Source organism: Capricornis sumatraensis, chromosome 14 (assembly GCF_032405125.1).
Source record: "Capricornis sumatraensis isolate serow.1 chromosome 14, serow.2, whole genome shotgun sequence".
NCBI classification, from domain to species: Eukaryota; Metazoa; Chordata; class Mammalia; order Artiodactyla; family Bovidae; genus Capricornis; species Capricornis sumatraensis.
In genome coordinates, this window is record NC_091082.1 from 13,187,527 (window position 1) to 13,202,706 (window position 15,180).

At 59.5% G+C, this 15,180-nt stretch overlaps 2 protein-coding genes across 2 annotated transcripts in view; one reads left to right on the forward strand and one right to left on the reverse strand.

Annotated features, from left to right (window-relative positions):
* The window catches only part of MAPKAPK2 (MAPK activated protein kinase 2), a 50,398-nt gene extending 41,895 nt beyond the window's left edge, over positions 1–8,503 (forward strand). The window contains exons 3-11 of the mRNA XM_068986394.1: positions 3,224–3,363; positions 3,528–3,592; positions 3,846–3,925; positions 4,401–4,527; positions 5,267–5,342; positions 5,701–5,825; positions 6,251–6,336; positions 6,437–6,517; positions 7,029–8,503. Of these exons, the coding sequence (XP_068842495.1) occupies positions 3,224–3,363; positions 3,528–3,592; positions 3,846–3,925; positions 4,401–4,527; positions 5,267–5,342; positions 5,701–5,825; positions 6,251–6,336; positions 6,437–6,517; positions 7,029–7,172 (924 nt within the window). The 3' untranslated portion in view covers positions 7,173–8,503. The remainder of the gene's footprint in view (positions 1–3,223; positions 3,364–3,527; positions 3,593–3,845; positions 3,926–4,400; positions 4,528–5,266; positions 5,343–5,700; positions 5,826–6,250; positions 6,337–6,436; positions 6,518–7,028) is intronic.
* Positions 8,504–12,305: 3,802 nt separating this feature from the next.
* LOC138090695 (serine/arginine-rich splicing factor 4-like) lies at positions 12,306–14,216 on the reverse strand. The gene is made up of 2 exons (XM_068986395.1): positions 13,660–14,216; positions 12,306–13,593 (listed from the first exon to the last, which is right to left on the reverse strand). Exons 1-2 carry the CDS (start codon positions 14,214–14,216, stop codon positions 12,306–12,308), a joined length of 1,845 nt encoding a protein of 614 aa, XP_068842496.1.
* Positions 14,217–15,180: the final 964 nt, after the last annotated feature.

Here is a 15,180-nt window from a genome sequence, read left to right on the forward strand (position 1 = left end):
ACCTCCCCTGTCGGTCTCTGCTCAGCCCAGTCCTCCAGATTGGCACGTTCCTGCCAGCCTCTCGGCGCGTCGGTGCCCCACAGCCGTCCACACAGCCTCTTTGGCTCTTCACGGCTCTGCCCCATGACATCAGCTAGCCTGGAAGCCTCACCGGGTCGAAGGTCTTGCTTTCACTGTGGGCCGATTTTTATATCCATTCGAGGATGTCGGACACAACCCTGGCTGCCAGTTACTGGTGTTCATGGGGGCTCTCACTCTGCTTCTCTTAGAATTTGAAGGTGCTCCTCTGTCCTGTTTTCTTGTTTCGACAAGCTGAGAAGTGCGGAACTGGGGTGCAGATTGTGTGTGATTCGCAAAGCCAGGTTTGTTGTACTGTGTCACTCCACCTCCTCTGCCAGCTACGGAGTGAACTGTGTGCAAATCTGAAGGCGGAATGTGAACCCAGGCTTGCTGGCTGCATGTTCTCTTTTGCCTGATGCCCCACACGTTGCTGTGTCTGAGGTAAAGAGAGCAGGCAGAACCTGCAATGTGTACTCCGAGTTTAGGAGGGGCTGAGGGGCGTGCACGTGGGTTTGGGCCTTGGTGTGTGCTCACTTAGAGAAGAAAATGGCAACCCACTCCAGTGTTCTTGCCTAGAGAGTCCTGTGGATGGAGGAGCCTGGTGGGCTGCTGTCTCTGGGGTCGCACAGAGTCGGACATGACTGAAGCGACTTAGCAGCAGCAGCAGTAGCAGCGTGCTCACTTAGCACAGCTGTGGAAAGTTTGAGCAGAGCTGGTTTCTAGGCGGTGGTCATGGGGCTGCAGACACAAACCCAGCCTACGGTCTTGCTGGTGACTGGTAACATCAGGGTTTGTCGGTTATATCAGGGTGTTCCAGCCTCACTCAGAGGTGACTGGGAGGGCCCCTGTGCTGTGGCAGCTACACTGATGGCTTGCAGAGGTGAGCGCCTTTCTGATAACAAAGTGTGCTCAGAGGTTCTTTCATTAGAAGCTTGCAGTGGCTCTGTGAGGGAGGGAGGCAGATACTCTAACCCCTGACTTGCAGATGTGGAGCAGGCTCAAAAGGTGGCGATCTCTCCAAGGCTGTGCAACCAGAAATGGACAGATTTCAGACCCAGGCCCAAGTGTCTCCTAACTGCAGATCCTTGACCTCCTGTTGCCTCTGAGTGACTGTGACAGCTTGGGCTTCAGCACTGTGTGCCTGTAGGGGGCGTTAGAGGTCTTTCTTTTGGGCCTGCCCGGAGAACTCTTTCTCTTGAACTCTGAATTTAGCAGTCTCACAGCAGCTTCTCACTGGGTTATAAGCATTTTCTGTGTGGCAACCTTCGCTCACGCCCCTTCCCCCAGTTTGAGTTCTTTCAGGTTGTTCAGTTGCTCCGTCTTGTCTGACTCTTTGCGACCTCATGGACTGCAGCCCATCAGGCTTCCCTGTCCTTCACCGTCTCCCGGAAGTTGCTCAAACTTATGTCCAATGATGCCATCCAACCGTCTCTTTCAGACTGGGACTCTTTGGTTTTCACATCTAGCACAACGTGTGGTCCATAGTAGGAGCTCTGTAAATGCTTGTTGAATTGAAATACTTTCAAATGAGATTGGCCAGTCTCTTCCTGCTTTTCATAGGGTGTGGGAAGGGAAAATAACCTTTTTGAATGAATGAAGTTGAAGGGAGCAAAACTCAGGATCTGTGCAGTGTCCCTAGACTGCCACCAGGTGGCAGTGTGACCTCATGGTGACTGCTCCCTAGGAGACTGAATTATCTGGGCACCTGTTGGGGGTTGTGTCTCTGAAACCAGTTTGCATTTGGTGATCTGAGACTAACAAGTCTTGGCTTCCACCCCTCCTCTAAAAGTTGCATGGTATTGTGGAAAAGGTTTAGGCTTCGGAATCCACATGGCCTGGATTCCAGCCCTGGCTTCCCCCAGGAAATGAGCCTGGGACACGTTGCTTCTGTGAGCCTCAATTTCCTCAGCCTGTAAAACGGGCAGCTGTTGTACAGTTAGGCAAAGCCCAGCATGTCATAGACCACAGCATAACTGAATGTTAGCTTTATTGTTGGGAGTACCTGTTTGCCTTTCCCCTTCCTGTGTAATCGGGCTCCTCTCTGGCCATCTGATCTTCTTCACCAAGACTCGTGCGCTTCCCAGCAGGTGTCTTAGTGCTCCGCTGTGCCACCCCCACCTCAGGGTAGCCCCTGGTACCAGGGTGACTGTCCTGGCACCAGGTGCCATGCGCAGGAGCCATGCCGTTTTCTCTGCCCCTTTCCAGAGGCCTCTGCAGACTTCCTGCAGAGTGCTGCCTGACCAGTGTTGGGTCTTAGTAAACAGCTTGGGATTAATGAAACCGGCTTAGACTAGTCAAATCTCGGCCTTGGACGCAGGTAAGGGAGCCAGGCTCCTTTAATACCTTGGCCATCTGGTCCCTGAAAGAAGAGGGGTTGGGAACAAGGCTCATGTTAAGTGACTTGCTCCAGGTTGGGGATCTGTTAAGAACCAGGAGTTAGATCACACTGGCTGGCTCCTGAGGCTGTTTGCTGTTGAAAGGATATGGCTGTGGATTTGGTGTGCTGGGTTTAGGGATCTTAGAGCTTCCTTTCCCAACAGATCTGGAGGCTCCCCTCTCTAGGCCCCTTTCTGCGGTTACCTGGATTTTCGTCAGTCTTTCTTCCCACCCAGGCATCCTGTACTCTCTGCCTCCCAGTGCTCAGCCCTGCCTGCCTTTTGGAGTAGACTTCATGCCTTTAGCTGGGGAGAGGACCAACCGTCTTTCCCTACGTGGTCAAGGGTGGTCTCTGGTCAGCTGTGGAGACCTCACAAGGGGTCATCCTGAAGTTTCTTTTAGAGCAGATAAGAGAGCTGCAGAGCCCCAAGTCAGGCTTGGGAGGGGGTGCGGGGCTGTGACAAGAGGGCTGGTGCTGGGCCGGGTGGGGGGTGGATGGGCCGGGGCAGAGGACTTGATGGGCTGGGGCGGGGGTGGGAGTGGGGCTGTGGATGGGACAGATGGGCCGGGGCGGGGGTTGGGTGGACCGGGGTTGGGGGGTGGATGGACCAGGGTGGGGCGTCGATGCGCTGGGGCAGGGGACTTGATGGGCCGGGGCGGACGGGGTGCAGATGGCGGGGGGCAGGGTTCGGTGGGGTGCCGGTGGGGGCTGGCGGGCACACGGGCCAGGTCAGGGGAGGTGCAGGCGGGGCAGCCCCCGCGCTCCCTCAGGAGGTCTGGCTTGCAGATGCTGCAGGACTGCCCCAAGGCCCGCCGCGAGGTGGAGCTGCACTGGCGCGCCTCGCAGTGCCCGCACATCGTGCGCATCGTGGACGTCTACGAGAACCTATACGCGGGGCGGAAGTGCCTGCTGATCGTCATGGAGTGGTGAGCAGCCCGACCCTGCTCCCTGCCCGGTCCCCTTTCCTTCCCAGGACTGCCGGCTGGGGGCGCTGAAACTCAACATGCAAGTTCCTCGTTCCTCTTGGAGCGCAGTGGCTTGCGCGCTAGTGCGATGTCACGGCCTCGGTCTAACTGTAGCTTTATTTCAGTTTGGATGGCGGAGAACTGTTCAGTCGAATCCAGGACCGAGGAGACCAAGCCTTCACGGAAAGAGGTAGAAAGGGTCTGTCGCGGGCCCAGCCGGGCAGTGGGGCAGTGGGGCTCCAGGGGCCTGCTCCTGGGGAGGTGCTCAGGCCCGCCGCCCACCTGCTGCTGGGGCTCTGCCCGCTCCTGCACCTCGCCTTCTGGGGTGGGTGGGGGCGTCAGGGGCTTTAGGCTTCCCGGGAGGGCTCTTGCCTCAGCTTTTCAAACCTAAGGACGCATCTTGTGACTTGGCTTCTGTCTCCCTGCTCCCGTCTCCTCTGCAGAGGCTTCAGAGATCATGAAGAGCATCGGCGAGGCCATCCAGTATTTGCACTCAATCAACATCGCCCATCGGGATGTCAAGGTACCAGCTGTTTGTACTGCCCACCCAGCCCCCAACCCAGGGGGCCCGGAGGCCATAGGGGTCAGGGCCACGGTCACCCTCGGAAGGGTCCCCAGGGTTGTCCTGAGTCCCTGCAGCCTGGCTCCTGCAGCAGAGTGGGCAGAGTGCCTCTCTGCCCCGCAGGCCCTGTCCTCTGGGCAAATCCCCCTCCCGGCCGGGAAGCCTTCTGAGGCCGTGCTCCTCAGTTACCCCCCACAGCCCCACCTTTGGTCTGTGTCCCTGCTCACTCTGTCTCTGCGTCAGTGTCTTGCTCCCACGCCTGCTGTGATATCTGGGGAGGCAGGGGCTGAGGGTCCCGATGGTGTGCGGATCATAGGGGCCGGCCGGACGGTTGCTGAATGAGGGTGGGAAGGAAGGGAGGAATCATTCCCCTGCAGGTTTCTGATGGCCGCTCACAGGTTCAGCAGAGATGCTCCTTGTCTCTCTCTCTCTCTAGCCTGAGAACCTCTTATACACCTCCAAAAGGCCCAATGCCATTCTCAAACTCACTGATTTTGGCTTTGCCAAGGAAACCACCAGTCACAACTCTCTGACCACTCCTTGTTACACACCATACTACGTGGGTAAGTCTGGAGAAACCCTGGGAGCCCGTCTTTGCCCGGAGCTTCTCCCAGAGCCTCCTCTTGCTGGTCTCAGGGCCCCAGGGCCCAGGAGAATTGTGTCTGCCGGCCCTTTGTAGACCGGTTCTGATGTGACCTGACCTGAAGTAGGTTTAGCAGGTCTCGCTGGGCCTGAAGTGGTATGGGAAGTTACGTGTGTGGGGTTACGGGTGGAAGTTTGTGCACGTGTGCGCTTTCACTGCCGGCCCTTTGTAGCCCGGTTCTGATGTGACCTGACCTGAAGTAGGCTTAGCAGGTCTCTCTGGGCCTGAAGTGGTATGGGAAGTTATGTGTGTGGGGTTATGGGTGGAAGTTTGTGCACGTGTGTGCTTTCACTGAGAAGAGCTCTTGTTCCCGTCAGACCCCTAGGGGGGTCAGGGATGTGCCTCTGGTCCAGGACCCCCAGCCAACTGCACAGAGGAAACTCAAAATGGGTTTGTCAAACTAAAAGGCAGTCTGAAAGGCTCTTGCAGTTCAAGACTGGCTTTATCTTGAGATTCTGGCCCTCGGGCTCCCCCCTGAGGAGGGTCTTCGGGTCTCCTTTACCCAGCCCTGGGCCCAGGCTATGACTGCCCCCTTCCGGGCCTAGCTGCAGTCCCGTCGTGATGGGCTGAAAGGTCGGGTGGGCACACCACCCACAGAGGGCCTGGGTGGATCCTGGTGTTCCGAGGCCCAGGCCCACTGCCTTCGTCTTTGTTTGCAGCTCCAGAGGTGCTGGGCCCAGAGAAGTATGACAAATCCTGCGACATGTGGTCCTTGGGCGTCATCATGTACATCCTGTGAGTGTGGGGCGGGGCTTGGGGGCGCGGGCTGGGCAGGCGCAGACCGAAGCCTCTACCTCTGGGGTGAGAGGAACAGGCCATGGTTAGTGTCCCCTTCTGGATGGGGGTACCCTGGGGGTCCTGTGTGTCCCTTCTCAGTGTTGAGTGGACCCTGACAGCTCATTGCTATGAATTGGCTAATGGGCAGGAAGATGTGTGGTTTAGATATTCAGTATGTTGGATTCCTGGGCCCTGTCCCTGACTTTGTACCTGAATCAGTGAGTCTCAGTTTCTCTGTGAACTTTGCAAGAAGTCCTGGTGTGGGACCTAAATAACATCAGCTCTGTTCCTCTCTTCCTGCTTCCTCTCGGCTCAGGCTGTGTGGGTACCCCCCCTTCTATTCCAACCATGGCCTTGCCATCTCTCCGGGCATGAAGAGTCGCATCCGAATGGGCCAGTATGAATTCCCCAACCCAGAATGGTCAGAAGTATCAGAGGAAGGTAAAGAGCGCGCGCGCGTGTGTGTATCTGTCGGTGTGTGTGTCTGTCTGTGTGTGTGTGTCTGTCTGTGTGATCTCCCATCAGTGACGTGGCTGTGGGTCTTCACCGAGCCCGCACCTGCTGGGTATGTCCTGCCTGTGTGTCTGTGTCTGTGGTGTGTGTGTGTGTGTAGGGATGATCTCCTATCAGTGATGTGGGTCACCTGCTCTGTGTGAAAGGCCCAGTAGGGCCAGGGCTTGGGACGTGCGGGGCCATCCAGTGGTGGGAGCTGTCTGTAATGGTCCTCAGGGCCAAGCACCTTGAGTGGTCTGTGTCCATGCCCCCTGTAAGTCTGGCTTCCCCCTGAAAACCGGGAGGGAGCAGGAGGGCCGGGTAGCCCCTGAGCTGTCTCTGGGCCCTGTGAGCACCCTGCTCTTCCCCCGCAGTGAAGATGCTCATCCGGAACCTGCTGAAGACCGAGCCCACTCAGCGGATGGCCATCACCGAGTTCATGAACCACCCCTGGATCATGGTGAGCCCGGCGGGCTGGAGGCGCCTGGGTCCACGGGGCCAGTCCCTGCGGGCCCCGCCCCGCTCCTGGTCTTCACCTGGACCCTTTTCTCTGCCCCCAGCAATCAACGAAGGTCCCTCAAACCCCACTGCACACCAGCCGGGTCCTGAAGGAGGACAAGGAGAGGTGGGAGGACGTCAAGGTGAGGGGGCGCCTGGCCGGGGGGCTCAGTGGTGCTCAGGGAGGCGGCTGGTTCTGCATCCTCTCACCCCGTGTCATCTGGTACCACAGCGACTCTGAGCCGCTTCCCCAGCCTGGCTGTGGGCAGAGGCTTCTGTGCCAGTCTAAAGTTGGCTGTGGCCGTTTCCTGCCAGCCGTTACACTCTGCCTCTGAAAGGTCCTCTGCAGTCTCCTCACTTTGCAGAGGAGGAAACTGAGGCCTGGGCGGGGCGTGGGAGTGGGGGGTGTGCCCTGTTTACAGTCGCCCAGCTAATGACTGGCTGGAGCAGAAGTGAGACCAGGTCTCCTGGCTCCTAGTCGGTCCTCTTTGCTCCCCCAGGCTCGCTGGGGGGCTCTGGGCCCTAGGGGGGCTCTGCTGAGCCGGCCCTGGGCTCTCCGGCCGGCTTGCCCTCTATCTCCGCTCCCGCACGTCACCCCACCCTCGCCTTGCTCCGTCTGTGGTCTCTGATGTCTCTCCCGGTCGCCACCCCCAGGAGGAGATGACCAGTGCCTTGGCCACGATGCGGGTCGACTACGAGCAGATCAAGATAAAGAAGATTGAAGACGCGTCCAACCCTCTCCTTCTGAAGAGGCGGAAGAAAGCGCGGGCCCTGGAAGCCGCAGCCCTCGCTCACTGAGCTGGGCCTGCCGCTCCGCTGGAGGACGAGCAATAACTAACGACCCGGCTGGATTTTTTAAACAGAGAGACCCAGAGCCGCCTCCTCCCGCTTCCCCTCCTCCTCGGCCGCGAGGGGCCAGGACCTCTTCAGAGGCTGCGTTCTGCCTTCGGTTCCGGCCACCTGCCTGAGAGGGGGCGCCCCGGAGGCTGGGGCCCCGGGGAGAGGGAGCACCGTGCCCTCGACCCTGTGCTCATTTGGCAATTTTATCAGTAATTTGACTTAGAATTTTTACGAACCTTCTTTTATTGTTCTTGCCCTCACTCCCGCCCGTGTCCCCCAAGCCCCGTCCTGTCTGGAGACTGCAAGGGTTTGGGGTGTGTCGTAGGGTGTCTGTGGAACCCTCTTGAGGGGCGTCCTGCGTTGCGTCGCTGGCCCCCTGACCTCCCTGCTACAGCCCCAGGTCCCCACTGGCTGAGGCCTGCCAGGAGCTGCAGACCGTGGGGCCTGGGGCCCGGAGGCTCTGCTGAGCCCTTGGATGTCCCCGGTGTGCCAGACGGATAGGAGTGTGTGTGCGTGTGCGTGTGCGTGTGCGTGTGAGGGGCCCCTGCCGCGCTCAGAACCGTCTCCCCTGCCCGGGCCCACCCTGCCTGTGCTGGGCCTGCCCCAAGTGCCTGGGAGCCTGTCTGGCCCTGCGCCAGGCCGCCCGCCCCGCCTGTATGGGCCGCTCCCCGCGCAGTCAAGGGCGCGTGGAGCACTGGCGCAGCGCCAGGAAGACCGGAGCCCCGCTTGGAACCCTCCGCCGAGGCGCCGAGCTGTCGAGTCAGGCCTCTGCGCCCCCTTCCTGCCGTTCTTAACCTGCTGGTGTTCTCTCCTGTCTGCAGCCGTTTTGCAGCAGGCCCGCCCTCAGCCCACGTGGGTGAGCCTGGCTTTCGAGTGCCTCCTGGGCTCCGGGTTGTCGGTCCGCAGCCCCTTGGGGGCGAGCATGGCACCCCCCCGTGGCCTCTGCAAGTGTCCATGGCGCGGCCCAGCGGGCGGGTGGGGAAGGCTTTGCACCAAAGATGTCCCGACTCTGCCCCTCTCCCACCAGCCGCTCCCTCGCCTCCCGCCCCAAACAACTCAGCGACGTGTCCAGGCCAGTGTGGGGTGGGGAGGCCCCGTGTTCACCTGAGCACTGTGGGGAGGGCCCCCGCACCGCGGTCCCTGGGGCAAGGGGCGGTGATGCTTCAGCTCTCATCTCCCTCGGGCAGGGCTGGGGGTGCCCGGGGCCTTCTCGGGGTGCGAGGGCAGGGCTCCGATTGCCCGCAGCGCCTCCCCGCTTCTGACGGCGCCCAGCTCTCAGACTGTTGTGAACTCTTGTCGTTTTGTATGAGCAAAATTGTCTTTACTAAACAGATTTAATAGTTGAAAGGCTTTCTCTCCTTCCTTCCTGAGGTTCAGCCCCTTGACGCCCTCCACCTCTCGTCTTCCCACGCGTGGTGAGGGGAGGGCAGAGTCGGGGTATTCTGGGGGAGAGAGGCGAGCCCCCGGCCCAAGGGAGCCAGCGCCCGCCCTGTTGGGGGCCTGGGGGATGTCTCTGGCCTGGGCACGGGCCCTGCAGCGGGGGAGCCCGCGTGCTTTGCTTTACTGAATCAGGAGCCCAGCTGCTTCCCAGCCCGGTCTTAGACTTGTTTAGCCATGGCCAGATGCTGACGTTCTCAGCCGGGGGTTGGGGTCAGGGTCAGGGTTAGGGTTAGGGTTAGGGTTGGGGCTGGCATGGAGACTCCGGGGGGAGTGTCGAGGAGCAGGTGTTCCTGAGAGCTCCAGTAGGGGGTGCCAGAGGCCAGACAGAAGGCAGAAACCAAACCATCAGCTGGAAGCGGCCTTGGCGCTCCTGCGAGCATTCAGTCTGCAGATGTGAAGGCCGAGGCCCGGGATATTTGAGATCGCACGGTGAACTGACTTGTGGCAGCGCCTAAGGAAGAAATTGGTTTATTGACCTCACTGCTCTCCCGGCCACTCAGCTGTTGATGAGTTTACCTGCGTTTTCTCACATGATCCTCAGAGCTGTCAGGGAGATAGGCAGGCCAAGATCATTATCCCCATTTTATGAGTGAGAAAAGTGAGGAGAGTGAAGGGGTGCACTGGGGGTCCTTCTGCTAGTGGGTTTGGACTAGAACTCAGGGTGCAAGGCCTAGGGTGTTCTTGTCCCAAGACCTCCTGCTTGGAGGAGAGAGGCCTGCTCACCCTGTCATCAGTGGGGTCCTGTCTCCCCTGCCCAGCCTCGTGGCAGAGACAAGGCCCCCACAACCTACCCCTCACAAATCCTGAGTGTGGTTGGCTCCTGCCTTGAAGCTCAACCCATGTCTCTAGAAACCACTGCTCAAATGAGCCAGCGGGAAGTTTTCCTGTCAGAGTCCAGTCATGTCTGCGCTTAACATGGGTATCAGAGGTGATAAGAACCCGGAGAAAGAGGGAATAAGGGGTGCAGGGGTGGGAATTGGGGTGCAGGGGGCCGTTTCCCAGTGCTCTGCTCTCTTTGGAGGCCGCGTTAGTTTCCTGTTGCTGCTCTAATACGTTCTGTGGCTTAAAATAGCACATGTTTAATTGTTAGACTTCTGAAGTCAGGAGTCCGATGGTCCCCCAGTCTAAGATCGACACAGGGCTGGTCGGGTTGCGCTTCTCCCTGAAGCCTTTGCAGCTTCCAGCGATGCCTCCGTTTCTTGGCTTGCGGTCCTCTTCCTCCGTCTTCAAGGCTGACAATGTCACATCGCTCTGATCTCACCAGGAAGGAGCCTCCGCTTTGAAGGACCTGTCTGGTCAGAGAGGGCCTACACAGACACTGCAGTGGCCCTTCACCTCAGTCCTACCGGCAGAGTCCCTTTGCCGTGAAGCGGTGTGTTCCCAGGCCCCGGGGTTGGCTGTGAGCATCATGGGGCCGCTGCCCCGTCCCCGAGGCCCATGTTATGCCACCTGCCCCACACGTTAGCTCTGCGTTCTGCTTCCTCCACCCGGGCTGGCCCGTTTCACAGCCTGGACCTGGCATTCGGGAAGGGTGGCTAGGGTGAAGGGCAGGAGGGGCCTGGCTTGATGAGAATGGTCTTACCACGGCTGTCTACCCTCTGCAAGCTCCTGATGGTCCACGCTGGCGTCAGCCCGTAATTCTCTGCCTCTGGGAAGCACTTTACCTCCTTCTGCTAAACTCCCAGGTGGGGTGGCGGGGAAACTTTTGTACCTAAAGGCACATGCTGGCTGGCAGGGTTGGAGGAGGAAGCAACATAGGATGTGATCCTCGAACACCCTCGAGTGGTGTGAGAGGTAGGGAAGGCCTGCGGACGCTCGTGGCCACCGGGAAGGCCTGGTGCTGCACTGGACGGTCCCCCGGGTGTCTTCACCGTCATAAAAAAGGCTTCCGGGAGAGTCGGCCTAGCCTCCCGCTGACCTCAGAGAAGTAAAATGGAGAAGAAAACTCAGCCTCAAAGAAGTGAAATGACTCTCCCAAGGCCTCATGACTAAGCAGAGATCGATCTGACTTGGATCTCCTGCTTCCAAGTTTAGAGCTTCTTAAAAAAAAAACCCACCAAAGATAAGGAATGGAAAAGGGGTCAGACAGGGAGACAGCAGGCTTCCTCTCCACCGGGCACGTTCCCATTTCTGTGGAATGGCGGTGTCTCTTCTCGGCCTTGGGGGTGTTGAGTGCCGTGAGATGGTGGACTTGGACGTCTCATCGGGCTGAGTGACTTTCCTCACGTCTGTGTCCCGCCCTCTGGTGGGCTGCCCTCCCGGGTTTGAAGCTGGGAGTGTCGTCTAGGCTGAAACCACGTTCCTGCTCCACTTGAGGCCACTGGGTTGGTAAACAATAACAGAAAATGTGGGGTTTTCCTCTGAGGGGGTTGGAGACAGGAAACGCGGAGGTCTGTGAGTGACGGGTGGGTAGAGCTGGTGGGCAGAGCAGGTCCTGGGCTGCTCAAGGTGTGAAGGAAACAGCTATTCAAGGGACGAGGGTGGAGCTGGTGAGGCCGGGGAAAGTAGCCATCTCCCCAGCCAGCTGAATGTTCGCAAACCTGCCGGGCCTTCTCCAGGTGGTGGGAGGTGGTTTAGGGGGGCGGCCTCTGTAACCCTCAGACTTCCCTTAGTGGCTCAGTGGTCAAGAATCCGCCTGTAATGCTGGAGACACAGGTTCGATCCCTAGATCAAGAAGATACCTTGGAGGAAGAAATGGAAACCCACACCTGTATTCTTGCCTGGAAAATCCCATAGACCGAGGAGCCTGGCAGACTACAGCCCCTAGGGTCGCAAAGAGTCTGACATGACTGAGCGTGCACGTGCCCTCAGCCCTGTGGATACAGCCCCTCCCAGGCTCTGTCTCTTGAAGCCCACATGCAGCGCCCACCCCGCAAGAGGGAGACTGGCCGAGTTGGGGAGTAGTCATTCTTTGGAAGGGACCCCAGGCTCTGGTGGGGACTTTTCAGTGAATTTGTCTTCCTTTCCCTGCACTCAGTCAGACCCAGCATACTAAGTCACCAAATGAATGCCCAGGCATTTCTACCTGTACTATGCTTTAGTGCAAAAACCAAGTGTAAGACCCAGTGTCTGCCCGATTGCTAGTCCTTGAGATACAAAATCTGCGTGCGACCCTCAGAGACCTTGTCTTTCCCTTCTTTGCATCTGGAGCCCCGGATACATAAACGTTGTGGTCTGAATTGATTCGGTCAAGACTGCCCCAGTGAGGGGGTGCAGTCCCAGCCCAGGTGGTCTCTGTGGGCCCCAGAGGTTTTGAGACTGGCGGGATGAGTGAGGTCAGAAGATCCTGGACCGTCATCCTCTGTTGGGTGAAGCCCTCCGTGGGTGCCTCTTTGGGGGCGGACAGTGTTGGTCCTCCCTGACCCAGACGCGTGAGCGTGCAATGTGGCCAAGCCTGGGCTTCAGGAGTGGGGAGCACTGACCAGGTGCAGGGGTGGCCCCTCCCCGGACGGGCCGCCCTTCAGAGGGTCAGAGCCTTTCTGAGGAGACTCCTTCCAGGAGCAGCAAGGCCACGCTCTGATGCAGCTCCAGCCCTCCCGGGGCTCTGCCTGGAGGAGAAGGCCGTGAAACCGCGCCGGGCAGGGAGGGTCGTCGCTCTCGGGTCAGTGGCCCTGGCCGTGGTGAGGAGGGGAGCGCCGCGCCTGCAGACTCCTAGCTGACAGCCGACCCGGTGGAGGTGTTCCCTACAGGTCTGCTCTGGTTTCTGCAGCGTCCGAGCCGGCTCTTCCTCTCCTGAGTCCGGGTCCGAGCCCGCTCTTCCTTTCCCCCATTCCGGTTCCGAGCCCGCTCTTCCTCTCCTGAGTCCGGGTCCGCTCTTCCTCTCCCGAGTCCGGGTCCGAGCCTGCTCTTCCTCTCCTGAGTCTGAGTCCGGGTCCGAGCCCGCTCTTCCCCTCCCGAGTCCGAGCCCGCTCTTCCTCTCCTGAGTCCGGGTCCGGGTCCGCTCTTCCTCTCCCGAGTCCGGTCCGAGCCCGCTCTTCCTCTCCTGAGTCCGGGTCCGAGCCCGCTCTTCCTCTCCTGAGTCCGGGTCCGGGTCCGCTCTTCCTCTCCTGAGTCCGGGTCCGAGTCCGCTCTTCCTTTCACCCATTCCGGTTCCGAGCCCGCTCTTCCTCTCCTGAGTCCGGTTCCGAGCCCACTCTTCCTCTCCTGAGTCCGGGCCCGCTCTTCCTCTCCCGAGTCCGGGTCCGAGCCCGCTCTTCCTCTCCTGAGTCCGGTTCCGAGCCCGCTCTTCCTCTCCTGAGTCCGGTTCCGAGCCCGCTCTTCCTCTCCCGAGTCCGGGTCCGAGTCCGCTCTTCCTCTCCTGAGTCCAAGCCCGCTCTTCCTCTCCTGAGTCCGGTTCCGAGCCCGCTCTTCCTCTCCCGAGTCCGGTTCCGAGCCCGCTCTTCCTCTCCTGAGTCCGGTTCCGAGCCCGCTCTTCCTCTCCTGAGTCCGGTTCCGAGCCCGCTCTTCCTCTCCCGAGTCCGGGTCCGAGTGCGCTCTTCCTCTCCTGAGTCCAAGCCCGCTCTTCCTCTCCCGAGTCCGGTTCCGAGCCCGCTCTTCCTCTCCCGAGTCCGAGCCCGCTCTTCCTCTCCTGAGTCCGGTTCCGAGCCCGCTCTTCCTCTCCTGAGTCCGGTTCCGAGCCCGCTCTTCCTCTCCTGAGTCCGGTTCCGAGCCCGCTCTTCCTCTCCCGAGTCCGGGTCCGAGCCCGCTCTTCCTCTCCCGAGTCCGGGTCCGAGCCCGCTCTTCCTCTCCCGAGTCCGGTTCCGAGCCCGCTCTTCCTCTCCCGAGTCCGGGTCCGAGCCCGCTCTTCCTCTCCTGAGTCCGGTTCCGAGCCCGCTCTTCCTCTCCCGAGTCCGGTTCTGAGCCCGCTCTTCCTCTCCTGAGTCCGGGTCTGCTCTTCCTCTCCTGAGTCCGGTTCCGAGCCCGCTCTTCCTCTCCTGAGTCCGGGTCTGCTCTTCCTCTCCTGAGTCCGGTTCCGAGCCCGCTCTTCCTCTCCTGAGTCCGGGTCCGAGCCCGCTCTTCCTTTCACCCATTCCGGTTCCGAGCCCGCTCTTCCTCTCCCGAGTCCGGTTCCGAGCCCGCTCTTCCTCTCCTGAGTCCGGGTCTGCTCTTCCTCTCCCGAGTCCGGTTCCGAGCCCGCTCTTCCTCTCCTGAGTCCGGTTCCGAGCCCGCTCTTCCTCTCCCGAGTCCGGTTCCGAGCCCGCTCTTCCTCTCCTGAGTCCGGGTCTGCTCTTCCTCTCCCGAGTCCGGTTCCGAGCCCTCTCTTCCTCTCCTGAGTCCGGTTCCGAGCCCGCTCTTCCTCTCCCGAGTCCGGTTCCGAGCCCGCTCTTCCTCTCCCGAGTCCGGGTCCGCTCTTCCTCTCCCGAGTCCGGGTCCGAGTCCGCTCTTCCTCTCCCGAGTCCGGGTCCGGGTCCGCTCTTCCTCTCCCGAGTCCGGGTCCGCGCCCGCTCTTCCTCTCCCGAGTCCGGTTCCGAGCCCACTCTTCCTCTCCTGAGTCCGGGTCCGCGCCCGCTCTTCCTCTCCTGATTCTGCGATCACCCCTCTGGCCTTTGAGCTGCTCAGCACTGCAGCTGGACCGCGGGCCATCGGAAACCTGACTTAGCCCCGGCAGTGGGGCGTCCTCCGTGTTTTCTGTCTGTTTTCTCAGTCCCTTCAACCTGGATTCCCCTGCTTTTGTTTCCCCCAAACCCAAATTTGGGAACATAGCCTGACAGGGATTTCCCCACATAGTTTTTTAGAAACTGCGATGCATTTGATTTACAGTATCGTATGCTTCAGGTGTACAGCGCAGCGAGGTACGGTTCTTGTTAAATGCTGTGCTCCGTCTGAGTCACGTACTGTCGGCTCTGTTCCCTGCGCTATACAACGTGTCGCTGACGTGTCTTATACTTAGCGTTTGCGTCTCTTAGTTTGTGTCATCTTGCCCCCACTCCCTTCCCTCTCTTCACCCCCATCGTTTATTGTTTGGCTGAACTGCGCCTCAACCCTGTGGGCTGTAGCCCACCAGGCTGCTCTGTCCATGGGATTCTCCAGGCAGGAATACTGGAGTAGGTACCCATTTCTTTCTCCAGGGAATCTTCCTGACCCTGGGATCGAACCCACACCTCTCATGTCTTCCCCTGCACTGGCATTTGGGCCTTTACCCGCTAGTGCCACCTGGGAATCCCCTCTGAGCATCCCTGAAAATCTAGAGTTCTTTGCAGGTCTTTCTCATCCCTGTTTACCATGCTCCCTACACCATGGGCTTCAGACATGTTAAACTTGGAGCCCTTAGGAGCTTCCTTGTAACAAATGCACAGGTTAATGTACCTAAGCTTCCATACTTCTTATTTTGCACACACCAGCATCTCAGGCCTGGGTCTGCGTTATGTTCATCCACCCCTTGGAGGGAATAATGATTGCGCTGAAGGGAAGTCAGAGCTGGTAATCAGAAAGTCTTGTCTGTCCAGCTTGCAGGATCTCAGGTGGGACTCTGGGGGGAGTGACTGCCCCTGAGAGCAGGGAACCTTCATGTGATAAGTCATTTTTAGGGAGTAGGCTGCCATGCAAA

Bases quoted from the DNA above. Each gene is read 5' to 3' on its own strand.
- LOC138090695 (XM_068986395.1), bottom strand. From the start codon at position 14,216: ATGGCCCGCGGTCCAGCTGCAGTGCTGAGCAGCTCAAAGGCCAGAGGG. The intron at 13,594-13,659 runs GTGAAAGGAAGA...AACCGGACTCAG, and splicing joins CGGGCTCGGAACCGGAATGG to GAGAGGAAGAGCAGACCCGG.